General features: G+C 38.7%; 1 protein-coding gene across 5 annotated transcripts in view; it reads right to left on the bottom strand.

The window, feature by feature from the left end:
• The window catches only part of UHRF2 (ubiquitin like with PHD and ring finger domains 2), an 80,402-nt gene that overhangs the window by 22,126 nt on the left and 31,737 nt on the right, over positions 1 to 26,539 (bottom strand). For all 5 annotated transcript variants that reach the window (XM_039567422.1, XM_039567419.1, XM_039567418.1 and 2 more), the window contains 2 exons: positions 10,499 to 10,608; positions 1,480 to 1,666 (listed from right to left, as the gene is read on the bottom strand). In XM_039567422.1, the coding sequence (XP_039423356.1) occupies positions 1,480 to 1,666; positions 10,499 to 10,608 (297 nt within the window). The remainder of the gene's footprint in view (positions 1 to 1,479; positions 1,667 to 10,498; positions 10,609 to 26,539) is intronic.

The raw sequence follows: 26,539 nt of genomic DNA on the forward strand, positions 1-26,539 counted from the left end.
GCCAGGTCCATAACTGTACCTCTACCATCCTGTGACTTCATCCACAGATGCACCTATGGACTTACATGTAGAGATCTTAAGACTCCTATTGTTAGTTACAAAGCAAACAAAAACAAGGTAAAAAGCTTGATAGCCATTTTCCCATGAATTTTAATTATATGAATTAAACTTCTGGAAATTCGTAATTTGGAGAATGAATGAAGACTGGCTCTGGAGAGGAGGAGGTGTTTGTGATCAAAAGGCTCACCATGACCCAGCAATGTGCACTCACAGCCCAGAAAGCCAACCCACCAATCCTGGGCTGCATCCAAAGCAGTGTGGGCAGCAGGTCAAGGGAGGTGATTCTCCCCCTCTACTCTGGTCTTGTGAGACCCCACCTGCAGTGCTGCATCCGGCCCTGGGGCACCCAACACAAGAAAGATGTGGACCTGTTGGAAAGAGTCCATAGAAGGGCCACTGAGTTGATCAGAGGGCTGGAGCACCTCTGCCTTGAAGACAGGCTGAGAGACTTGGGGCTGTTCAGTATGGAGAAAAGGCTTCAGGAAGACCTTATAGCACCTTCTAGCTAGTTTAGATTTTAGTAAGAAATTCTTTCATGTGAGGATAGTTGCCCCAGAAAACAGGCAGACCATCAGGTACCAACCAATAAACATTATGGAATCCAGTGAGGTGTAAGAGATTGAGTTATTCATTTACAGAGAACATTAAAACTTCCAAAAGACTTACACAGATTTTTACATAAAATATAATCACAAGGTTCAAAGAGATTCCATGTAATGTATTCATAGACATCTTAGATATTTAATGAAGTCTATATAATGGAAAACTTTCTTAGAATAAAATTCTACTTATTACTCAGCTATGAAGTATTAGAATCTCAAGTAAGTCGTAGACAGGTGATAAATATGAACAGTATAAATTGTACACAGCTAATAAAGACATAAGAGTAAGTACATAAGACATGAAGAGTAGCAATGCAGTTGTCCTTCCATAGCATGAAAAATGAATGTAATAGAGGCAATGAAGAGCACAGGGGCATGAGCAGGGACAGAGGATGAAGGGGCAGAGAAGCATGAGCATAAGAGAATTGCTCAAGCAGTGAAGCTTTTAAAAAATGAAGAGGCTAAGGAACAACAACTGTCAATAAATACAGTCAGATCAGGTAATGTCACAGAAGATCATAATGATCATAATGAATAAAATTAACATACCAGTCTTGAAATTCCATAAGGTCATTACTACTATCCCTTGTGAATGATTTAAAAGAATTATCTTGACAGAAAACATAAGCCTTTTATTAAGTAGATGGATGAAAACACCCCAGAATTTAAAAACATCTTCAGCATTTTCTTTTATGAGGTGCAAATATCAAAAAGGTACCATGTATAGAATGTCAGTATAGGTAAGTAAATATATATAAAAAAAATGTCAGTATAGGTAAGTAAATATATATAAAAATATATAAGCTTGTATATTTACCAGTCTTCATCTTCTGGTATCTTGCTTAAGGGAGGGTTCAGGCAGTATATATGATAAGCCATATTACATTCATCACACAGGAGTTGCATGTGAGCATCCTGTTTGCCACCACACAAGTAACACGAACAAAACCGGCACTCCTTATCTGGATCAGCCCTACAGTGCTTGCATTCAGGGCCACTTTTTCCTGTCAAAAACAAAGAAACATCAAATGCCATGTATCTCAGAAAAGTGCATTACTGTATCTAAAGGAATAATTATTTCTGAACATGAACACTGCTCTCTTGAAAATGCTTTTTTTCTTACAATGAGGTAATTAACTATCTAGGTCTAACAAGATTTCTTCTGCGGTATAAACAAGCCATAAAGAAAATTACTAAAGAAAATTAATCAGCAGCTTCTCTTTATTTTCTCCTGTCCCCAAGATGCACCTGCATATTCTCCCTACAGGTGGAGCTTTGCTGCCTTTTGAAGCTGTACAGCTTACCAGTTCCTTGTAAGTCAGCTTGGATAATATAAGCAATAAAAGTAAATATTTCTTTCAGGAGTTTATTCTTGAATAGAAATACAAGGTGGATCCTTGATGCATCCAGAGGAGTTCTGGAAACTTTACTGTTTTTCCTAACTATACCAAGAAGGAAATTTATGACTAAGAGTTTTGCAGAAATCCAACCCCCCTTCTGCTGAAGAAAAGCATGCCCTCCCAACTGAATGGACTTTACAGAGAAACTCATCAACACAGTTGTAAGTTATCAGTGTAAATTCTCTGTGGAGAGAAACTCCAGACAAAGTTTTATAAGAAAGGGGGACTGGAATGCCAAGCATTGTGCTGTATCTGCAGTCTTTCTGGAGGACCTTGAACAATACTTCCATCTTCAAAGGCAGAATGAGCTAGATTTTGAGTGGGAAGGGGATGGAGTTTTGATTAACAAAGAAAAGTCAGGGGCTCTTGATGAATTAATAACTGACAGGGGAACACCTGTGAAATGCCTAAAAAAACAAGAGTTTTTTTATCTAAAATGCTGACACAGTTGATAGCCCAGCTAAAATGTCTATACACTGGCATATGTAGCATGGGTAACAATCAGAAGAATTGGAAGTGACTGTGCAGATGGAAAGCTATGATCTAACCACAAACACTGAAACTTGGTGGGACAAATCATGTGACTGGAACACTCCAATTGATCGCTACAGACTGTTCAGAAGGGACAGGCAAGGAAGGAGGGGCAGGCAATTTGCCCTCTATGGACTGATTGCATAAACCTGTCTTTGAAAAACAGCAATGAACAGGTCAAGAGCTTGTGATCGAAAATCAGAGGCCAAACCAACAAAGGAAACCTCACGGTTTGTGTTTATTACCTGCCACCCAACTGAGGGGAGCCTGCTGACAAAACCTTCTTACTTCACCTGCAGGAAGCATCACTCTGGCAGGTTCTGATCCAGCTGCAGGGACTTCTCAGGACAGTCACCCTGACATCTGCTGGAAAAGCAGCTCGGCAAGATGTAAGCAGTCCAGGAGACTCTTGGAGAGCATCAAGGATAATTTCTTAACCCAGGTGACAGAGAAGTGTTACTGCATCTGTTGCTTACTGACACAGATTAACTAAAAAGGTGAGGTCAGGACCAGTGGCAGCCTGGGCTGAAGCGATCATGCCCCGGTGGAATTCATGATCTCAAGCATTATGGGCCAAAGAAAGGTTAAAGTCAGTACCCTGAATTTTAGGAGCCTAAGCTTTAGTTGTTTAAGGAATTACTACATGGGACCCTCTGGAAAACTGCACTCAGGGAAAAAGGAGCAGAATAGAACTGTCAGATTTTTAAGGACATTTTTCTTAGAGCCCAAGAGCTCTCAAGTTCCACCAGTGAGCATTCAGGCAACGAAGGCAGGAGACCAGCATGGCTCAGCAAATACCCTGGCCAAAGTGAAACACAAGAAGGAAAAGCATAGGACATGGAATCAGGGACAGGTATCCCGGGAAGAAAAGAGAAGTGCTATCTGGTGTAGAGACAGGATTGGGAAAGCTAAGGTATAACTGGAGCTGAATTTGGCAAGGGATACAAAGAATAGTAACAATGGCTTCTACAGGCATGTTGGTCAGAAATAGAAGATTAAAGAAAATGTACACACACAACCCCATCCTCCCCTCTGTTCCCCAAAATAGGACAGAACTAATGACAATCAACATGGAGAAGGTTGAGGTATGCAGCAATTTAGTTTGCCTCATTGTTCATTAGTAATCACTCTTCCCACATCTCTGAAGTCCCTGAACCTCAAGAGAGGAACTGGGGAATTGAAGTGTAAGAGAAGATCAGGTTCAAGATCATCTGAGAACCTGAGCATAGACAAGACCATGGGACCCAAGGAGATGCATCCCAGGGTCCTGAGAGAATTGGTGAATGTAGTTGTTAAGCCACTCTCCATCATATATAAAAAGTCACGGCAGTCACATCATGTCTGAAAATCCACAGCAGTCAGGATAAGTTCTCAGTGACTGGAGAAAAAGGAGTATTTTTTTAAAAAGGCAAAAAGCAGGAACCCGGGAATTATTGACTAGTCAGTCTCATCTCAGTGCCCAGTAAGATCACAGAGCATAGACTCCTGGAAGACATGTCAAACCATGTGGAAGACAGAGGGCTGGTTAAAGACAAATAAAATGGCTTCACCAAGGGCAAATAGTGCCTGATTGGCACATTGGTCCTCTACCACGGACAGAATACATCAATTGTCAAAGGAGAACTACAGATGTCATTTACCTATCTATAAGGCCTTTGATTTGGACCCTCACAATATTCTTAACATAAAGTCATAGAATTATAGAATACTGTGAGTGGGTAGGGATCCACAAGAATCAGTCACGTCCAACTCCTGGCCCTGCAGATGACATCCCAAGAATCCCACCATGTGTGCGAGAGCATTGTCCAAAAGCTCCTTGAATCCTTGCCAGGCTTGGTGCTGTGACCACTTTCCTGGGAAGCCTGTTCAAGCATCCAGCCACCCCCTGGGTGAAGAACCTTCTCCTAATATCCAACCTAAACGTCCCCTGACACAGCTTCAGGCAATTTCCTCGTGTCCTGTCACTGGTCATCACAGAAAAGACATTGGTGTGTGCCCCTCCTCCTCCCCTCATGAGGAAGTTGTAGACTGTGATGACTGCCCTCAGTCTCCTCTTCTCCAGGCTGAACAGACCAAGTGACCTCAGCTGTTCTTTATAAAGCTTCCCTTCAAGGCCCTTCACCATCTCTGTGGCCCTTGTTTGGGACACTCTTTAGCTTTATAGCTGTCTTACATTCTTGCTGCTAAACTGAAGAGAGATGGGTTTTATGAATGAAATGTTAAACGGATAAAGATTTAATTGGATGGCCACAGTTAAAGAGTGAATGGTCCATATCCAATGGTTCAACGTAAAAATGTAAACCATTAAGGAGCAGTGTTCTTCAAGGGTCATACTGGGAACACTATTATTTTCTACCTACATCAATGACATACACAGTGGAATTGACTGCACTCTCAACAAGGCTGTAGATGACACCAGGCTGAGCAGTGCAGTTCATCGCAGAATCATAGAATCAATAAAGTTTGAAAATACCTTTAAGATCATGAAGTCTGTCAACCTAGCACCACCATCATGTTCAGCATTAAATCATGTCCTCAAGTGCCATATCCACTCACCTTTACAACACTACCAGGGACTGTGATGCCACCACTTCACTGGGGAACTTGGCCTAAAGCTTAATAACCCCTTCCATGAAGAAATTTTTCCTGATATCCAATCAATACTCTCAGGCACATGGTGTGACTCACTTCAGCACCTCAATGTCTTTCTTGGAGTGAGTGGCCCAGAACTGAATTCAAGGCGTGGCCTCACCAGTGCTGAGTACAGGGGGACAATCCCTGCCCTGGTCCTGCTGGCCACACTGTTGCTGATCCAGGCCAGGATGCCATTGGCCTTCTTGGCCACCTGGGCACACCCTGGCTCATGTTCAGCTGCTGGCACCAGCACCCCCAGGTCCTTTTCCTGTGGGCAGCTTTGCAGCCACTCTACCCCAGCCTGTGGAGCTGCCTGGGGTTGTTGTGAACCAAGGGCAGAACCCAGCACTGGGCTTTGTTGAACCTCACACCACAGGCCCTGGCCCATGATCCAGCCTGTCCAGATCCTTCTGCAGAGCCCTCCTACCCTCCAGCAGGTCAACACTCCCACCCAACTTGGTGTCACCTGCAAACTGACTGATGGTGCACTCAATGCCCTCATCCAGGTCATCCATAAAGACATTAAACAGAACTGGCCCCAGTACTGAGCCCTGGGGAACACTGCTGGTGACCGGCCACCAGCTGGATGTAACTCCATCCACCACCACTCTCTGGGCCTGGCCATACAGACAGGTTTTTACCCTGTGAACAGTGTGTCTGTCTAAGCCATGAGCAGACAGTTCCTCCAGAAGAATGCTGTGGGAAATAGTATCAAAGGCTTTACTAAAGTCCAGGCAGATGACATGCACAGCCTTTCCCTCAACCACTAGGCGGGTCACCCTGTCATAGAAGATCAGGTTGGTCAAGCTGAACCTGCCTTTCACAAATCCCTGCTGGCTGGGCGTGATCCCCTAGTTGTCCTGCACATCATGTGTGATGATACTCGGGAAGATCTGCTCCATGACCTTGCCCAGCACTGAGGTCAGGCTGACAGGCCTGTAGTTCCCCGAATACTCCTTCCAACCACTGTTAGGACAGGTCCAAAGGAGGGCCATGAAAATTATCAGACGGCTGGAACATCTCTCCTAAGAAGAAAGGCTGAGAGAGATGGCTTTCTTCAGCCTGGGGAAGAGAAGGCTTCAGGGAGACCTTTTTGTGGGCTTTCAATACTTAAAGTGGGTTTATAAGAAAGATGGGGAAAGATTTTTTACCAAGACAGTAATGACAGGGAGCAACAACAATGACAACAAGGAACAGTTTTAAATTGAAAGAGACATGATTTAGACTGGATACAAGGAAGAAATTTTTTTACTGTGAGGGTGATGAGACACTGGCACAGGTTACCCTGAGAAGGTGTGAATGCCCCATCCCTGGAACCTTTCAGAGTAAGATTGAATAGGGCTTTGAGCAACCTGATTTAATGAAAGATATCCCTGCCCACAGCAAGGGGCTTGGACTAGAAGATCTTTAAAGGTCCCTTCCAACTAAACCATTCTATGATAAGAAGTGCTATATCAGAATGTTTGAATCATTGTTTTCAAGACAAAAAACTGAAGAATATAAAAAAATCACTGAAGAGGGAAGATTACCAGCTGCAGATAGAAGGTTTAGTGAGATGTACTGACTGGAAAACCTGAGAAATAAACATGTAAAGCTACCAGCAGTGACTATTTTGCAAAGTCTTAAAGGCAAAGGTACACTTAAATATATACTTCTAAAAAAGTGCCAAAATCTATGAGAATATTGCTTCTAGTAAAGCGTAGCCTAGCAGACTTATCACGCTACCCAAATGGAGGCAATCTTCTATTAGTTTGAGACTTCTCTCCCAAAGCTCATTTGAAGAGAAAGCAAAAATTTTACAAGTGTTGATGAACAAATCTGAGGGTTTTCCAGCACAGCTAGGTTAAACTCACAACCTGTGCAAGGTGTCAACACCAATTCAAGTCAGACTATGAAATCCCAGATAACTGTTAACTCCTTTGAAAAATTTTAGAAGTGATGACTGAGCACTCCCTAAGGAAACCGAAGAGTCTATCTCATCCAATAAATAATAGACAAAATGAAACTGCCTATTTTTCTGTATCTCTTAGCACCACAAATTGTTTAGGTCTATGTAATTAACTGGTTTCAGTTATGAAACCAGTTTCTTAGGTAAAAGGTTAGTAATTTTTTTTTCTTTTAATAGAAAAAGAGAAAAAAAGGTCTACATATTGTAGATCAGTTAAACAATATGTGAAGTTCTCAACTTTCTTCAATATACAAACTACAAACTGTCATTTTTGTGACATGACTATAATTTTTCACATTTGTGTTTTAACCATGTTGTAAGTCAAATGCACTAACTATAGCTGCACTGTTGGTCTCATGAAAACAGGTCTGTTCACCTCAGCCAACAATGCAGAGTTTAGTTGCATATACAATTTCATATTATCTTTTTTTTTGCAGGAAGAGTTATCACAGCACAAGTTTGCATTCTGATGGAAGTAATACATGTTGATACCCAGGTCTTATTTCCATGTTGTATATAAATATTTTTAAGATATTTACAAATATGTTGCTTCTTAGATTTTGTTAATTCTAGTATACTTTTCTAATAGGCTTAGCCTTACTCCTTTCCTCAGCTGTAGAATTTTATTTCCATTAATTAACTAGAAAATGACTACTTTATTTTTAATTGTAACTGCTAAATGTATAATGACATCACTTCACACATACAAAACCTGATTATTATGTGACCATGCTCAAGAAATAGGAGTTTTTCTGCAGTGACAGCCTACACTGTCTATTTGATGAAGATTATTTCCACAGCAGGCATTCTATCTTTTGACAAGGGCACGGAAAGTAGCTTAATATGGACAAAACTACAGTCAGTGCATTTTCTGATTGTGCTTACAACAATCTCATAGAATATTTAAGGTCAAATAATGGTTTTAATTTCATCTGCTGTTTTTGTAATAAAACTCTGCATATTTCCAGAGTATATAAGCTAAGGGAACTGTGTGTTTATAGATATGTGTATATATATTTAACCTCTTTTTAATACACAGTACAAATGGGGTTGCAAGTACAGTCCAGAAGGAAAGGCTACACTGGTGCTTATGGCATACAACTCAAGTGATGTACACTGTGCATGCTTGAATGAAGGCAAAACAGATGACCTGGCTGAAAAAACAGAATAATATGAACAGGGTTGTGTGGTGAGTGCTGGCTTCAGGAAAAAGAGCAGTTCAAGAAATAAGGATGAATTCCGAGATCAATTTATTTTTCATGATCACACTTTTAAAGGTTATATTTATGAATTATACTTATTTATGAAGGTTATAAACAATATGTTAAAATTAATAAGATTGGGACCAGGAACAAAATGGAATAAAACATACACAGAGGTGCAAATCTCTACACAGATGTCAATATTTGGGTAGTTTAAGCAAAGAGGTTACAAATAAAGAAACAACTATCAACATTGCAGGGAAGGAGCTATGATAGACAATGAAGATCTTGACTCTGAAACAATTAGTGCGGCAATGAGTGTACAAAGTATAGATTCACGAGGCCACCCCTCAAATCCTGTGTTCAGCTTTGGATCCCTCACTTCAAGAAGGACACTGAGGTGCTGGAGTATGTCCAGCATAGGCCAGTGAAGCTCGTGAAGGGTCTGGAGTACAAGTCCTATGAGGAGCAGCTCAGGGAGCTGCGTTGTTTAGCCCGGAGAAAAGAAGGCTCAGGTGACCTGAGACCTTATTGCTCCCTACAACTGTGTGAAAGGAGGTTGTAGGCAGGAGAAGGTCAGTCAAAAGGACAAGAGGAAACAGCCTGAAGTTGGGCTAGGGGAGGTTTCTTATTATTAAGAAAACTGCTTCACAGAAAGAATGGTCAAGCACTGAAAGAAGTTGCCCAGAGAAGTGATGGAATTACCACCCCTGGAAGTGTTCAAAAAACATGTAGATGTGGCACTTAGGGACATGATTTAGTGGTGGACTTGGCAGTGCTGGGTTAACAGTTGGACTTGATGGTCTTAAGGGCCTTTTTGCAATCTAAATGATTCTATGATAAGTAAATACTCGTGTCAGATCAAATAGCACCGTTGTAGACAATTTTGTACAGTCAGCAATACGGTAATCACTCATTTCCTTGACACACACAATTTGAAAAATTAATTCACTACACAGCAGCTGCAGGGAAGAACTAAATGAATTGCAATAATTTTTTATGCCATTTAAAACACTGCATACTTGTAAAAGAAACAGTATGTAAATGCAAACCAGTATTTGTAGATTTTAAATTTTTTCACACTGCAATCTTTTTAAATCAAAACATGCTTTAAGATATGCAAACATCTTTTAATATGACCGAGAAAACATAAAACAGAATGAATAGTTTTCTTTTTTCATTTTTTAGTAATCTGAGGAAAGTAATTCTCAAATAATAAAAATGAATAATGACTTGAGAAATTGACATTTTTACTTTTAAGAATACCGCAGGGAATGGTATTTGCTCCTTTGAAGAATAGTGATTTTTTTTTTTTTAGACAACAAATAAACATTACTCAGACTCCTTGTGCACTGAAAGCTACCTCCAAAGGTTCTGAAAAATTGCATGGAGTCAGGAATGTAATATATAATTATATCTAAAACCTACTTGCAGACCTGCAAGTTCAGTCTTCAGTGCTGCTATCACAAATATTTAGCACTCATGACTTTAATATTTCCAACTTAGGGTAAAATGTCACACTACTTTTTAGATAAACTGCCACTAACTCCTTACCATGTTTGTGGGGAGGTTAAGGAGGTCTGGCATAGTCATTTTTTTAGAAGGTCATGCAGGGTAAACTAATCCAAATATTAATTATCCCTTTTTTTTCATGGTACAACCAGCTTTAGAGCAAAGTTCCTTATCTTTTTTTTGTTTCCTGACATAGTGACAGAGTTAAATTGCATTACTACAGACTAATTCTATCTTTGGCATTTATTAATTTATTAAAAGCTTAAATTACATGTCAGTTGCAATAGAAGTTTTGGTGACCTGAACACTTCTCTAGGAACTTAAATAAGACTGCAAATTCATTCTGCACTGTTTATTTAGAGCATTATCAGCTGTTTCCCTTTTTCACCACTTATGACTGATAGCACAAAGCTGTTACTAGTTTCTGAATATGTCAAGTAATACAGCCATCTTATAGTAACTATACTTTTAGAACAGAAGACTAAAAATGATTCAATGTTATTACTTTCCTGAACAGAAAACAATTACTACTACCTCTGCATGCTGATATTTTCTAAATAAACATCACTTAATTTGTACTTATATTCAAATAATTTAAAAAGCGCATACTTTTGAAATCTCCATCCCCAAATGTCAATGGATAGGCTCCTGGCTTTTCAATCTTGTACATTTCCTCTATAAAAAGGATTTTACAATCATTTATTGTGTCTTCTGGACCTCTGAAAAACAAAAAGAATAAAAAGTACATTCAACTTAGCTCCTGAGACCTAGATTCTATACTTTCTGAATCCTAAGATAAGTAACCTTTTTTTTTTTATCACTGATAGGATACTTTATTTCAATTAATACACAAAAATCAGTCCAGTGCTGTAACTCTTAAGAAAAAAAAAAAAACATATTTAGGGCTTGCTTAAAGAAAAGACTACTCCATCATCCTCAGACTGTCTGGCAGTTCAGCATATCTTTGACAGTTATCCACTATGGCTTAATTCCACTTCTAAAACCTGAAAATGTTTTTATTGGTCGAACACAGCAGACTACACAAAACCATATCCTGTGGAATACAGCATCTCAAACATTATAAAAGTGTAGTATCACAAACAAACCAGAAATGTAACCTATAAGGCAGATTAATACTTGTAACCCATAGAGCAAGAAAAGCACAGAAAGTGTCAAAAGCCCTTCTATAACTTTTAACTGTTTCTCAACTCTGGAAAGCCACATACAAGACTGTACTGAATTACATACTGTAGGTAGTCTTGCTAATGTCAGGTTTCACTGCAAAATCTCAGTGATTAGTAGTAAAAAATACTCCAAGACTCCACAACTATAATGCCAAAAGACTTCTAGAAAACAATTAGAAATTATATGTAAAGGTTTTAACCTATTCTTATTAAAATATATTTGTATCTACACAGATTCTAATTCAATGCAAACGTATCTAGGAAGAAATGGCCACAATGACACCAACAGTTGTGAAGCACTCCCTTTTCCTTCCTCCTTAGGATGCTATTATGCTCTCTTCAACTGCCTGTTCTCTTACCACTTTCAATTTACTACCTGATCTAAAAGTAAGCAGGAATTTTCAGTATAATACTGATGGATATCTGTAAGAACCAATCACAGAGGTGACTAGAACACCTTCGAAGAAAGCCAGCCAGGTGGCAGATCCCTATAAAAAAGTCTAGCAAAATGCAATTAGACTATAGACAGATAGGGAAACAGATACTAGATCCATATTCAATAAGGATAACTGCAACAACAGAACATCTCCAGAAACATCAGGCTTTGGTCTGGAATCTGTGGTTCCCTGCTCTACCTCTTTGCCTGCCCCCACCACTTCCTTTGTGCTGACTACCAGTTCTTGGACAATGACACATGATGACCTAACTAAGGCAGAAAAAAAACTAAGCCAGGGAAAAACCACAGGTAACAAACCACTTCTTCATGGCCCTGAGCACTGCAGTATTTAGGTCTCCATGGAACTGGGATTGAGAGGATTCTGTCAGTGTCTTGACTGACTAACTGCCTTCTAAGTGTACCAACAGCTGTTTACTTAAGCACCTGTATTTATTTTGACCCTTTTCCATCCCAGCAGTTTTTGGAGGAAAAACTTTCCCCATTACTGGTCACATGTATAAACAGCAAATGCTGGCAAATTTCAAATATTTAGGCTATTTGAACAGAATACACAAATGCTGCATCAATGAAAGTACATCCATCAGATGAAGAACTGTTTGCTTTCCTGAGGAGAAAAACCATGTATTTAGAATAAATTTAATTTGCACCCTATGCGGATAGTACTTTAAAGCAGTTCTGGTCATTGTGAGTAACACCTCTCAGATTTAGCATGCAAAGACACTTTGAATTACCCACAATATTCAGCAATTCACAATCAAAAAGGCACAGTACATTCAAATATAGAAGGGACAAGATGTAAACATATCTTCAGCAGGAAAACTGAATCAACAAATACAGACCAAACTCCTCAAAGCACCAATATTTCTCAGGTTATTTTCCGTACTTTGGAGAGTCTTTATTAACTGTCCTTTATTTCTTGTTATTCCTAGATTATTTGAAGTTAAAAACAAAACAAAACACACCTTTTGACATTCTTTAATGCCATCAATCTATATTAGAACCTTCCTTACTTATAACATGGCTTGACTGCCTATCCAAAGTTATTCCTTTTGGACTAACTTCTAACAGAACTCAAAGTGATGAATCTGATCTAAAACAAAAATACAGAATTATGACCTCTTTCACATAGTTAATGTGAAATTTTATACTTAATGTAGCAGCTACAAATGACTGATATTCTCAAATTGCAGCAAATTTCAGACAAATCTAAGCATATTTTTCATTGATTTTTGCATCCTGCAAATCTTAAATGCGTGCGTAGTCTGTAACTACTATCCCTATTATGAGCATCTAGGAAAAATTCACACTTTCTCTCCTCTCTCTACAGCGTGTTATGGTTTACAGCTACTTAACTCTAACTTACCTTCCCCCCCCCCCCCCCCGCATTTTCCCCAGAAAACTAAAAAGCAGCTGTTAAAAAAATAGTTTTCCATTATCTGTATTCTCTGCATACAGTCTATGGGTCAAGAAGGAAGGTGGCAAAACACCATACAGCCGTACTCAGAAATCTAGACACTTGTGATACTGCTATTCATATCTTTGGGGAAAAAAGCCAGACTTGAGTTCAGTAGAGTATTAATTAGAAGTAAATTCCACTGGTGCCAATTTGAACTATAAAATTACTTTTAACTACAATGATTAATACATTGCTTCCTTAAAAGATACCATGAAAAGATTTGTTAGCTGGTTTGATGATGTAAGTGTTCCAAACGGTAACAGCAAAGTTTTTGTGAAGTATGCAGAAGCACAGACTTTTATCATCAACTTTATTACAAAGTATCATCTCAAAAAACATTATTTCCACCTCGAAGTGTTGAAGCACGACATACTTCTTAAATTTAGCTAGTTAAATAAAACAATTCCTCTAACTAATACTGGAAAATACATAACTCTTGAAATAATAAAAAAATTAATACAGCTGCATGGCATGTTTTTCTCTCACAGCACTGCAATCCTACTGACTAGCAATACTATTCCTTAAATCTAGGCAGTACTTACTAAACAGATGGAATTCATAATTTCTCTATTACATACACTAGATCACGGTAGACATTCCTTCTCTTTTTGCCCTGTATCTTTCCTCTGAGATAAGGAAAAGCAACTTTCAGACTATGTTTTCCCAAAGTCTATTCAGTATTTGAACCAGAAAAAACATTTTATTTTCTGCTATGAGTTACATAAGAAGAAAGAAAATACTACCAAATAACATTACAAAGCTGGTATGTTCCAACAAATGTCACAGCTGCATATCTGGAACTACAGAGGAAGATAACTAACATTGTGAAAATGATGGCTAATAATAAATGGTTAAGTTTTACCCAAGCTAAAAAAATCTGCTCAACTAATTGCTCATAAAAGACTAATTCTTCTGCCACAGTACACATTCAGTGATGTAATAATGATCACGTGATTTTAAAATTATGGTTATCTAATAAAATGGTGGCTATATTATGCTGTCAAACATATAACCTTTCTTCATTTCTTCACCCTACCATACCAAAAATGAGATTATGCAATACGCATAGTAAATGGGGTATTTGTATTTCAAGTAAGAACTTTAAATCTTTAATTAAGTCCAAAAACAAGGCCAGATTCTTCAACACAGCAGAATTCCTCATGCAAGCCTTCCTTTGAGATAGGTTAGACTAAGCCAGAGAGAAACGTTCAACTGAACCTTCTTATAGCTACACCTTCCCTACATACATTTCCTTTTCTTTTTTTTTTTTAACCTTCAGGTGGCAAAACACTTTAGACATTCAGAATCACAGTTAACTAGACGTGTGACAGGTGGGCATTATCCTGGATATTTCAAAGGTCAGTTTCAAAACTGCTGGACAGTTACCACTCTTAGAGAACTTTATCAGTTCTTACAGTCTGATAGATTCAGTGACAATTGTCAGATCTCTGTCTGGAAATTTCTGGGTTTATCACTTTACCACACTGAAATTAAAAGTATAGTATTTTAACACACACTAAAGTTAAAATACAATGGTGAAAAAAAATGGGGGGAAGACTACTAGAAAAATACACACGAAGTTTATATTCACACAAAGAGTAATAATGAAAAGTGTCTAATGACAATTTATCTTTAGGCCCCCTAAGAGCAAAATCTTACTCACACTGTCATGTTTACCAAAAACAACTAATTCACAGTCAATCTCTATGGCTAATGTCAAAATGTACTGTCCAGGTCTGCATAGAAACAACCACGATCAGAATATAACATTGGCTATGCTCTCCAAATATACAAATTCACTCAACAAACAATACACAAATCAAAACAAAACCAGATTTACTACCACTTTCAGTATCTATCTTTTCATACACAACACTTTGTTTACATGCCTTACATCAATCAACCTTTATTCTGCTTTTGTAAAGTTTTCAGCCAGCAACTCTTTCTGTTCTCCATCAACAAACTACAGTTAAACTTCTTAAAAAACACATAATCTTTTAATATTACCATTCAAAATGCTTGACAGAACTTTCAATATCATCTCCTTAGAAGTGGTTGACTGGAGATTTGATTTAAAACAGGCTTGTTTCGAAGGTGACTTACAAAATCTTCCCACATTAAGACAGCATATTACATTGAAAATCCGACCAAATTCTGCTAGGTTGTACTGAATTACATAGAGGTTCTTCTATTTTTTATTGCACTCAAGCAAAAAAGCAGAGAGTATGTACAAGACTTTTTTTCAGAATATTCCACACACATTTGTTTTATCATTAAAATAAAAATGCACATTTACAAAATGGGACAGTATTAGCTCTGCTTTTAATTCAACTTTTCATTTATTACACAGTACTGTAAAGATAAAGACACATGACAACTTCCAAACTATGCAAAGATTTTATTACTCTCTTTCCATAACACTAGTATTTAAACAACAGCAAAAAAAATTAAATTAACATTTTCTAGGCTATGTTGAAGATCTTTAATGCCTTAGAAACAAAACACACACACTCCCCATCTTTTTTTAATGTCAGCAGTAGGTGTGACGCTTGATGCATTTACAAAGCAATGTATTACAGTTCATTATGTCAGATTCTGAAAGCAGAGACTGGGACGCAGAGACTCTCCTCTTCTCCTTAGCTTGGGAGCTGTAAGCAGGTGAACACTGGAGTACCTGGGGAAAGAACTGGCTTGAGAGAACAGCCAGCAACAATGTCAGAGACTCACGACTCTGCACACATCCCAGTCCCAAGCCACGGAACACACCGAGGTGCGGAGCCTCCGGCGGGCCCTGCTCTCGCCCCAAACCTGGCCCTGTCCATGGTGCTGCAGGAACATCCCTGTCCCGTCGGGGAGGGAACACCACTGCCACCACCCCAGCTGCTCCCTTCCTGTACTGAGGACTGCGTCTGTGGCTGGCACTACCACAAATGCTCAATGGGCATCTATAGCTTCCAAATCCAAGTTCAAACACACATGTTAACACCCGAATGACCATAAAGAACCAGGTAAAAAAGCAGATTGATGACCCATAAAGGTGATACACCAGAAGTTTCATATATGAAAAACAAAGAATATGAAAATATATAAATATAAATTTTCATAAAATTCATAAAGAATATATGAAAATAAGAGCTGTGCTTGGGCATGGTCTAAGCTCAGTCCACTTCTCTATGTGTTTGCAGACTGAACTGCAGTGCACAGAAACAATGCTAAGACTCTGTTCAAGACATCATTCCAAGGGTCTGGGCTAGTCAACAAATTCCTTCATGCTAGGAAGAAGCAAAGATACAAATAGGTGATTCTTACTAGAAGAGGCTAAACACTTCTATCCAGATTTTAAATTATATTGCAATTCAGTGAGTAGATGCAGTACACACTCATCATGAGCTTATACAGAGTTACAAGAGACCAGTCTGTGAACCCTGCCAGACTGAGTGAGAACCTCAACTCAAAAACAAAGACATGAGAAGAAGCACCTCCCTTCATAACAAACCCACAGAGGGATATTGTCAGGATGAAAAGACCTTCCAAAAAAAACAAAGAACAGAAAAGAAGGAGTCCTAAAAACACAGAAACATATTAAGCACTCTGGAAAAAACAAACAAACAAACAAGCAAAATACAAAATGAAAAACAAAACCAAAAAAACAAACCAACCAACTAAAAAACCACAAACTCCAAAACCAAAAATGTCCCAAATACCCCCAAAACCTAGGTGAATAAAACAACAGCAACAACAAACCCCCAAAATGTAAGGTGCTTTAAAACCAACCAACCAACCAAAATCAAACAAAACCAACCAACTAATCAACCAAGAAAAGGCAAATAAAAAAAGACCGGGGAAGCCTTCTGAAGGTATCCACCATAAAATCATAAAAGAGAATACAATGGCACAGAATCACAAAGACATTTCCAAAGAATGGTCATATCAAAGCAAAAGCAAGGAAGGAGAACTCCTTGCGAAGAAGACCAAACCCACGCTTCTAGCCTAGAAAGTTAGTAGTGAATTTATTATCATGGCTTGAATGTATATGACAGCATTACTGTAATGAAAAAACTTGGCATCTAGGGATTCTCCTGCTCAGAACATGATGAATCTAAATCACCAAGAATTCCTGAAAGTCAGAAAATCCTAGGAAAAGAAGCCCTAACTAATTTGGCATTTAGAGGGCAGCTGTTTATTTTGGAATGTCTTCATCCCTTATATTGCCCAGTTCTCTTCAGAAAAATTTCAGCAAATGCTTCCACCATGATTTCCCATTTCATTAGTGCATGATATTAAATCCTCCATTTAAGTGCCCAATGGCTATTACTTAATGGTAATACAGCCTCTCCTAGTCTTACAAGTTCGTGTGGAATCTCTGATAATCCCTTAACTGTTCATTTTTATATTGATAAATCCAAACGTCCATAGACTTGTGGGTCTAACTGTTGGAGAGATTCCCCAACAAACAAGCGAGACAAGCACATTTTGGTGGTTCCCTGAAACACCTATACACCAATGCATGGGCAATGAACAAAGGGGATTACAGAGGTCTGTGTAATTAATGCAGGTCCACAACAACACTGGGATTATGGACACATGGTGGGATAACTCACATGACTGGAGTGCTGCAACTAATGGGTAAGGGCTCTTCAGGAAGAAGATGCTAGGAAGGCTAAGAGGAGTCGTCCCTTATATGAGGGCAGATTAGGAACTAGTCAGGAGCTTATAGGTCAAGGTTAGCAGACAGAACAACACTGGTGATGCTGTAATAGGTGCATGCTTTAGAGAGTAAGTATATATGAGGACTCCTTCAGGCAACGGGAAAAAAGTTTCATGTTTACAGGCCCTGTTCTCACAGGGAACTTGAAGCATCATGGCATCTGCTGGAAGGTCAACAAAGCAGAACACAAACATTCCAGGGAATTTCTGGAGTGCAGTGGTAACAATGTCCTGATGATAGAGAAGCAAACTGCTAGACCTGACACATACAAACTGTGAAGAACTGGTCATGGAACATTAAAGTTTCACTGCCACAGTGATGAGATGATGGAGTTCAGAATCCTTAGAGGAAGGATATAGTACAAGACAACCCTGGATTTCACGACAGGAGAATGTAATCTCTTCAGAGACCTACTTGGAAAAAGGAAATGATCTGGGGCAGGAAGAGGTATGTCTTATTGTGTAGGCATAGGGTTGGGAAAGCCGAGGTCTACCTTGATTTGAACCTGTGCAGTAAAATTCTATGATTATAAAAACAGGAAAGGAAAACTAGAGAAAATGTAGGGCCACTCCTAAATATAGCAGAGCCCCTGATGACAATAAACACAGAAAAACCAAGGAACCCAGCACTTTCTTTGCCTCAAGTATTTAATGCTAATACCAGTATTTAGGAACCCAAGGTCCTCAGGAACAGAAGGAATGGCCAAAGCAAGGAAAACTTAGCCTCAGTGGAAGACTAGGTTATGGAGCATTTACACAGGACACATAGAAGTCTACTGGCCCTAAGAGGTCATGCTCGTGAGCACTGAGGGAGCTGCCTGATGTTTGGATGAGTGTACTCTTAGTCCTGTAATTGAAAGGTGATTACACCTTCCTGTTAAATAGAAGAGTGTAAATATCAGTGCTATCTTCAAGAACGAAGACTGATGACAGACTGATCAGCCTCAACTCAGTCCCTGGGAAAGTGAGTATTACTTGCCTCTGCCACCATCTAGAGTTAGACAGAAAGGAATTTCATCATGTTCAACAAAGAAAAATTCAAGTCCTGCACAAAGGGAGCACCAGTACCTGCTGAGTGTCTCCACCTGACTGGAGAGCAGCTTGGTAGAGAGAGATCTTGAGGAACATAAAAAACCAAGCTGACCATAAACCAGTTACGTGCCCTTGCAAGCAAAGACGGTCCACAGCTTCTTGGACTACATCAAGAGCAGCACTGCCAGCAGGCAAAGGCAAGGCGAATGCGCTCACAACTCAGCATTACAAAGGCCAGGTGTAGGCTCCCCAGACAACACAGACGTGGGTTTACAGGAGTGGTTCTAGAAAAGGGATACAAAAATGATTAAGAAACTGGAACATCCTTGATACGTGAGTGTTTAGTCTGAAGAACAGAATGGCTGTGTGAGGATGGCTCTTATCTATGTGTATAAACAGGGAGCCAGACTCCTCTTAACTAGTCTACTGCCAGGATAAGACGTAAGAGATACCAACACACGAAAAATATAAGAGTGTGCAAGAGTGTGGTAAGAGTGAATTTTCTTTTTACAGTGGATTGCTCAGAAAGCTTGTTGAATAACCATCCATAGCATTATTAAAACCCCAACTACACTTAATCCTAGGCAATCTGCTCTGGCTGATCCTGCTTGAACAATCTCAGGAGCTCCTTTCCATCTTCAAAGTTTCTCTTAAATGTATACCTAGGTTTCGACACCACTCCTTTTTTCTTTTAGTAATGCTTTGGCTAATATTGTACTCACCACTGTTTCCCACCCACCCATCATCTGCCTTTTTGCACTTAGATTTGTTTTCTTCTGTTCTTCCTCTTCTGTTTGGACTTACTTTTTCCTCAGTGGGAAGAAATTAAACTTCAAAACACTTCTAAATACCACCCCCCCTAAAAAGCAAGTCAAAAGACTCTGTGGTTCCAAGTCTGCATGTTTATTAGAGAAAGGACACTTACAAATACTGAAGATATAGTTTATATTCTGGACAACCGAACAAAACCCTCAAGATCCAAGTCAACCCATTCTTCACCTTCAAAATATACTTTGATCTTATAGTAATGGTTATGACACCCAAAACATTTGAAATTTTAACAGTTTTTACTTACGCTTTTTTCTGTTGATGTTAGAGCAATTTATGTTTTAATACATAATTAATTGAAACATCAAGCTTTTAGATGCAATCCAAAGAATCAATTTTCTGCCCCTCTGCTGAAATTCACTGCAGTTTATGTGTCTCTCTTTTGTGCATTTAGATGAGAGGGGGGTGTCCGTTCCGACATCGGTGGAATAGTAGGCAAGTGGAATAGTCTTGATGCAGTTGAATTAGTGCTTAGTAAAGGAGAGTAAAGTCTTCTACTTATCATTCTTTTTTTACAGTCCAAATACTGTTAATCTTCATTACACACTGCTGGCTCATATTCACCTTGCTGCCTACCAAAACCCACAGATCCCTCTCATCAGAGCTGCTTTCCAGTCAGTACTGCTTCAAGGGGCTGTGCCTCCCCAGGTGAAAGAAAACTCCGCTTTTATCCACCTTGATGTTCTTCAGTCTCCTGCCACCCGTTCCTCCTCTGCCTGTTCAGGTCTCTCTGATTGGCAGTACTACCCTTGGATTTCCATCAGTTTCATGGATCTGCAAACTCGGCCAGAGTCCACTGTATTGCCACAAGATACTGAACAGTACGGGTCCCAGGATACATCCCTGCAGGTCCTTGCCTGTCTTCACTTTCCAGGTAGTGTACAACTTACTAACCACTATCCTCTGAGCCCAATCATTCAGTGTTTTCTTCTTCTAAACCCACCTGGTTGTCCATCCTCCCAGGTTAGTACAGGAATCACCAGACTGGGACAGGATATTATGGGGCACTTACACATTGAATTAAATTACATCTTTTGTGCTACCCTTGGCCACAGAGATAATAATTTTATCACAGCAGGCAGAGGAGCTTGTAAGGCATGATTTGCTCTTGGAAAAAAATTTCACCCTGGCTATTCCAAATCATCACCAACTGGCCAGCACTTTAAGCGAACTGTTCCCTTTTTTTCCACAGACTGAAATAAGGCTGACTGGCCCTCTTTTAAAACGGATGCAGTATCTGCCTTTCCCTAGTTGTCAGGAACAAAAGGAAAAAGAGGCATTATTGAAAGTCAAATGTCTGTTGACATTTGGTATTTAACCAGGTTTTCATCCACAGAATTTGCTCACTCCTTTTTCTTGGGATGATTTGCCCTCCAAAGTCTTACCTTTTTCACCAGCAGGACTAGAAAGATCTTAAATAATTGGGCTACTTACTCTTGGGCTCCCTCTGTAATGCAGACTTGGTTTGCAAGGAAAATTCTACGATTTCAAAGAACAGTATATTCACAGTTTAAAAGACTAAACAAAAATTACAAGTATCTAGTCTACTTTCCTTCCACTTTGGGAAACCAAACTGAAACAATCAAGTATCAGTTTTCCCCATATTGCTAGTTAAGATCAGGCAGGGAAATGGCACACAGGACAAATCAGTTACTTTTTATGTTCTCTTTTTAAAAATGAGGAAAAGGGAAGCATGAAGATAAAATATTTATTCCATATCAGAAAAGAATTATGGACAAGGAAATCTTAAAAGAGTAATCCTTCAAATCCCTTCTACTCAATGGAACCTCCTCAAGATTTGTCCTCTTTAAGGTACAACAAGGAAGCATGCAGGTAAATAGTGTGGAGGAATACCTATGATCTGTGTAGAACCTGTCCATCACAACTATTCAGGAAGTGTTTGTAAAATGGAAAATTTTCTCCAAAGGGAAATGAGAAAGAAACATGAAAGAGCTTTCTACAGTAAGTCAGCCAAATACTTCTCAAAATGTACTCTTCCATAGAATCACAGAATGGTTGGCTTGAAAGGGACCTTAAAGACCATCTAGTTCCAATCCCCGGCCAGGGACAGGGACACTTTCCACTAGACCAGGCGGCTCAGTGCTCCATCCAACCTAGCCTTGAACATCAACATGGATGGGGCATCAACAGCTTTCCTGGACAACCTGTTCCTATGCCCCACCACCCTCACACTACAAAACTTCTTCCCATATCTACTCTCAACCTACTCCTTCAATTTGAAGCCATCTATCTGGCTTTCTTGAAGGCTCCCTTCAGGTACTGGAAGGCTGTAATTAGGTCACCCCGAAGCCTTCTCTCCTCTAGGCTGAACAGTCACAATTCTCCCAGCCTTTCCTAATAGAAGAGGTGCTCCGTCCCCCTCAACTATCTTGGTGGCCTCTTCCGAACTTGCTCCAACAGGTCCATGTCCTTCCTGTGCTGGGACCCCAGAGCTGGATGCAGCACTGCAGGTGGGGTCTCAGCAGAGCAGAGCAGAGGGGTGGAATCCCCTCCCTGGCCCTGCTGCCCACGCTGCTTTGGATGCAGCCCAGGACACGTTTGGCTTTCTGGGCTGTGAGTGCCCATGGCTGGGTCATGTCCAGCCTCTCACCCACCAGCACCCCCAAGGCCCTCTGAGCAGGGCTGCTCTGATCTGTTCATCCCCAGCTTGTACCAACGGCAAGGGTTTGATGCATCAAGGTACTGTATCTCATAAAGAGCTTGCAAAGAGGACAAGTACCATGGTGAACGGTTACAGGATTAACTCTGCTCATGCTCTCTTCATGAGTTATTTTCAGTCAGACACTGTTCTTCTATCTCACATTTGACAGAAACAATACATCCTGGATACCAACCTTCCTCTAGAACCCAGGAACTACTGATGTCCCAATATCTCCTGGGCAGTTTGTCCTGTACACCTGAATCATTAACAGAAGGCACTTCACACTACACAGAAGTCTCTTTAATAATATTCTGTCCTTGCGTCCATTGTATATTTTAATTCTTGACTTTTCCCCAAAACTGAAACCGCAACCGAAGAAAGGTTAAAAACCTAACCTGGAACTTAAAAACGAACAGTTTTATTTCCAGTAAACTTCACTTCTAAGTTCAAACAGAGAATTATACTCACACAACGCTTCAGCTAACATGATTTCTTTTGTCCAACAGGGTAATTAAGCAGTACCCAAAACATTCTGGTTGTCAAGAGTCATTCCTGTTAAGACTTGTGAGATTATTCACTAAGGCTGTGTATCACAAAAAGAGCTATCTCTAGCTGTAGAGACTAGGGAAAGCAGTACAAAGAAATGCTTAAGAAGTTCTAGGGATCACCTCTACAGATTCATCATCAAAAATCCCAGCAGACCTTCCAGGCCACGCAAAACCCATCTTGATTTGAAACAGTGTTATTGCTTCAAGAGGTGTTCTCTTCATCAAAGGAGGTGACCAGCTCCACTGAAGTCACAAGGAGAAGAGGAAAGGGGGAAATACTAATTCACCCTTTTTCTGGTTTTGCCGCCTAGAAGAAATATGCCACTTTTACGTCTGTGCAAAAAAGCTGCAGGCAAGGTCTTTAGCAATTAAAATTCTTATTACTAGGATACCTGCTGAAAGAGCATGAAAGTTACTTGAAAAAATGGATCCAAGTAAATATTGTTAATATTTCACAGAGCATCAAAACGATGTCCTCCCAGATCAACCAGCAACAGTCAATGACACGACAATAAAATAAATAAACCAGGATGTTACTTCGGGTAGAAAATTACTCTAGTAAGGCATAAACCACACTGACGAAAATTTCAGACCTACAGAAGAAACACTATGAGAACTACATTACTGGGCATGCATCAAATTACGACAACAACTCAGACATGATGATTATCACAATATATACTGAGAGTGATAGGAAGTATGGTATGGTTATTTTCCTAAGTGTCAAAACAAGGTACAACTGCCAATACCTTTTTTTACTAGAGAGAAATCCACAGAAGCACAAGAATTCTTGAAACTGTGAACAAAAAAACCCTATGCACAGCTTGTTTCACTCACTATTACAGAATACCTCACTATTCTGTGAAGTGTTTCATTTCTGTGCCTTTGCAAAGCTGTAAAAACAAATATATGTATGATTTTTAAAAAATCAGAAGTTAAACATAAATGGAGACTCTTGTCCAAAAGAAGTAAAGGAAGAAATTAAACGTAAAATCTGTACAGGTAGCATAAAGATAATTTTAAAACATCATACTACATTCTGAGAATAAAACATGCTAGATATGAATAAAAGGAGTAGTAAGAAGATAAATATGAATGAATTCCATAACAAAAAAAAAAAAAAAAAAAAAAAGAGGAAGACAAACACCAGATCTGGCAGGTTACAAGAAAAACACAGTAAGAATATATAAAAATTAAGAGAAAGTAATCTGAAAAATAAATATTCCTCCTTTGGGAGCAGGAAGGCTCATACAAAAATCTACAGAACTAAAGGATGACAAATATGAACACGAAAATTTAGGACCCTTCTATTACATTCCTTTACAGCTGCATTGGTGAAGACATTCAGTAAATATTCACTCATCTAAAGAAGATATGAGTGAACGTTTAATGTTCACTCTGTATAATTTATATCTACATTCTTACACATCTCCAAAGGCTTAAGCAAAATACAAGTCTTGGTATCGACAGAGTCCTTGCTGAACTCAGACTTTTCAAGGGTTTACTGAAGAAAACTAAGATCTAATTTTGTCTCTATCTTCAATTCTAGTAATGAGCAAATGCAGAGCATCATTTGATTTACTTTGATTTGATTTGGTACAGTGAATTTAAACATATCTGCTGGCTCCAAGGTTAAATTGTGAACAGTTAGCCTCATAGATGGCAAGTCATATTATTCTGGATTACAAACAAGTGTTGTCATTATGAAATAGAACATGATCCTCAAAGACAAAAACAGAGGATATCTACAACCGGAGATGCAACTTGCCAGTTAAAATCAGCTCAGAAGTACCACAGATACTCTGAACTAGGAATCTCACATTCAGAGATGCTGAACTGCAAGTACGCACACACAGTCATAAGAACCCTAAGGTCCTATTCCATGGTCAAAGCACCGCTGTTTCCCTAGTATTTGCATCTGAGACACAGTAAATCCTGTTTGGTATGTTTTAGACATTCTGCAGTTACAAATTTCAGCTGCAATGTGAATACTGCACAAATGAGAATTAATGATAAGCGGTCAATTATTCTGCATAATGATGTTTGTCTCCCCTGTTCAGTCTCTTCCTCTCTTTGGTAATATTCTCTATTTCATATATACTTTCCAGAAGATGAACTAATGATGACAGACTGTACAGGAATTTTCCTTTGGGTTATGACTACAACATGAGTAAAAGTAACACCAAACAAACACACGTCAAAAGGTGCACCAAAAAAAAGTATTCATCATACGTTCTACTAGCTTCAAAGCATGACCACAAACAGCACATTCTTGTTATTTCCTGTGATTATGCCAACAGCTTCATGAAACCTTTGTAAAAAGCAACCAAGATCAATAAATCAAACCTTTAAATATCACATACAAAATTGCTTCATACAAAGTCTCTTTGATATAATACCACAAAGGAACAAAAGTCCAAGTGATGAATATATCTGATTCAAACCTAAGAGTTCTGCCTCCCTTTTTACTGCCTGCTAAGGCTGTTCTTAAGTAGTGCACAAAAAACTAGTCATTAGCATACAATCAACTACTCACGAACATATAATCATAAAAAATTCAAAATAAATTTCACCTGTATTTGAGACAAATAGTTAATGCTAACATAATGTTAAGAACTCATAATCACATATCAATATTATAGAAGAGAAAATATTAATTATATTATTATGGATTAAAATAATAACAATTTCATTATGATTCTAATCTAAATTAATATATTTCTATATTATTTTATATATTATATAACATTATTTGTATTATATATTAATAAAAAATGAAACATTGAGATTGGTTTTTAATTTGCAAATCAACATGCCTGAAATTCAAAGCAATTATTTTTGCATGTTCCTTACACAAATTTATGAATACTAGGAGATTTGTCTTGTTCTTTTACTACTAATTGAGAGGAATAAGTTGGGTAGTACAGATGATACAGAATTATTCTTTGATAAATTTAAGAAATGGCAGGGTTCAGTTAACCTTACTTTCTGCAACAAGTTGATTACTGCATGCATATACGATCTATCGACATTTAAAGGAAACCAGAGTTCTTAATTAGGAAGAAAATTCTCTGAAATATGATTCAATTTGAAAAATGGACTTAAATTCATCACCTTAGAATAGGTATTTGTCAACTGTGTTGTTTTCCCCCGCAATTCCTTTCAGAGGATAGTAAGTGTTAAGTATCATGGGGAACCCCAATGTAGCTGCCACAGTACTGACATTAAATAATTATTTAAAGTTACCATCTTCTAGTTTGAAGCATAACTACCGGTTTATTTAGATATAGAAAAGATTACCCTATAGAGTTCCAACCAGAATTTTTTACGAGCCACCTTTTGCCAATATAAAACATATTTTGATTATCCTATTTTTAATAGATGGGGGAAACTCTGAAAGAATGCACATAGGCAACAGTTTTAAAATATGTTATCAACAGACATTTGAACTTCAAGTAAACTGCTGTCTGGACAGTTCTATTTATAGAAGGTCATGAAGCCCATCCCTGACTCACCAAATGCCAGAAGCACTAAATGCACTACAATGAAAATCTGCATCTCTCTATTGATACTGCCCTCCATTTCTTAATCTCTTCTCTCTTTCAAGTTAATAATTCAAAATATCTACCCATTTTTTTCTAGCTTTATATTTCAAGTTTGGGGTTTTTTTTGCTTTGCCTACAAAAAAAGTCCATGTGCGAGCTTTACTTAATAAAAGATGATCATAATGCACTGAGATTGTCCAATAAAACTCCTATAACTCTAAAAATAAAAAC

Source organism: Corvus cornix, chromosome Z (assembly GCF_000738735.6).
Source record: "Corvus cornix cornix isolate S_Up_H32 chromosome Z, ASM73873v5, whole genome shotgun sequence".
NCBI classification, from domain to species: domain Eukaryota; kingdom Metazoa; phylum Chordata; class Aves; order Passeriformes; family Corvidae; genus Corvus; species Corvus cornix.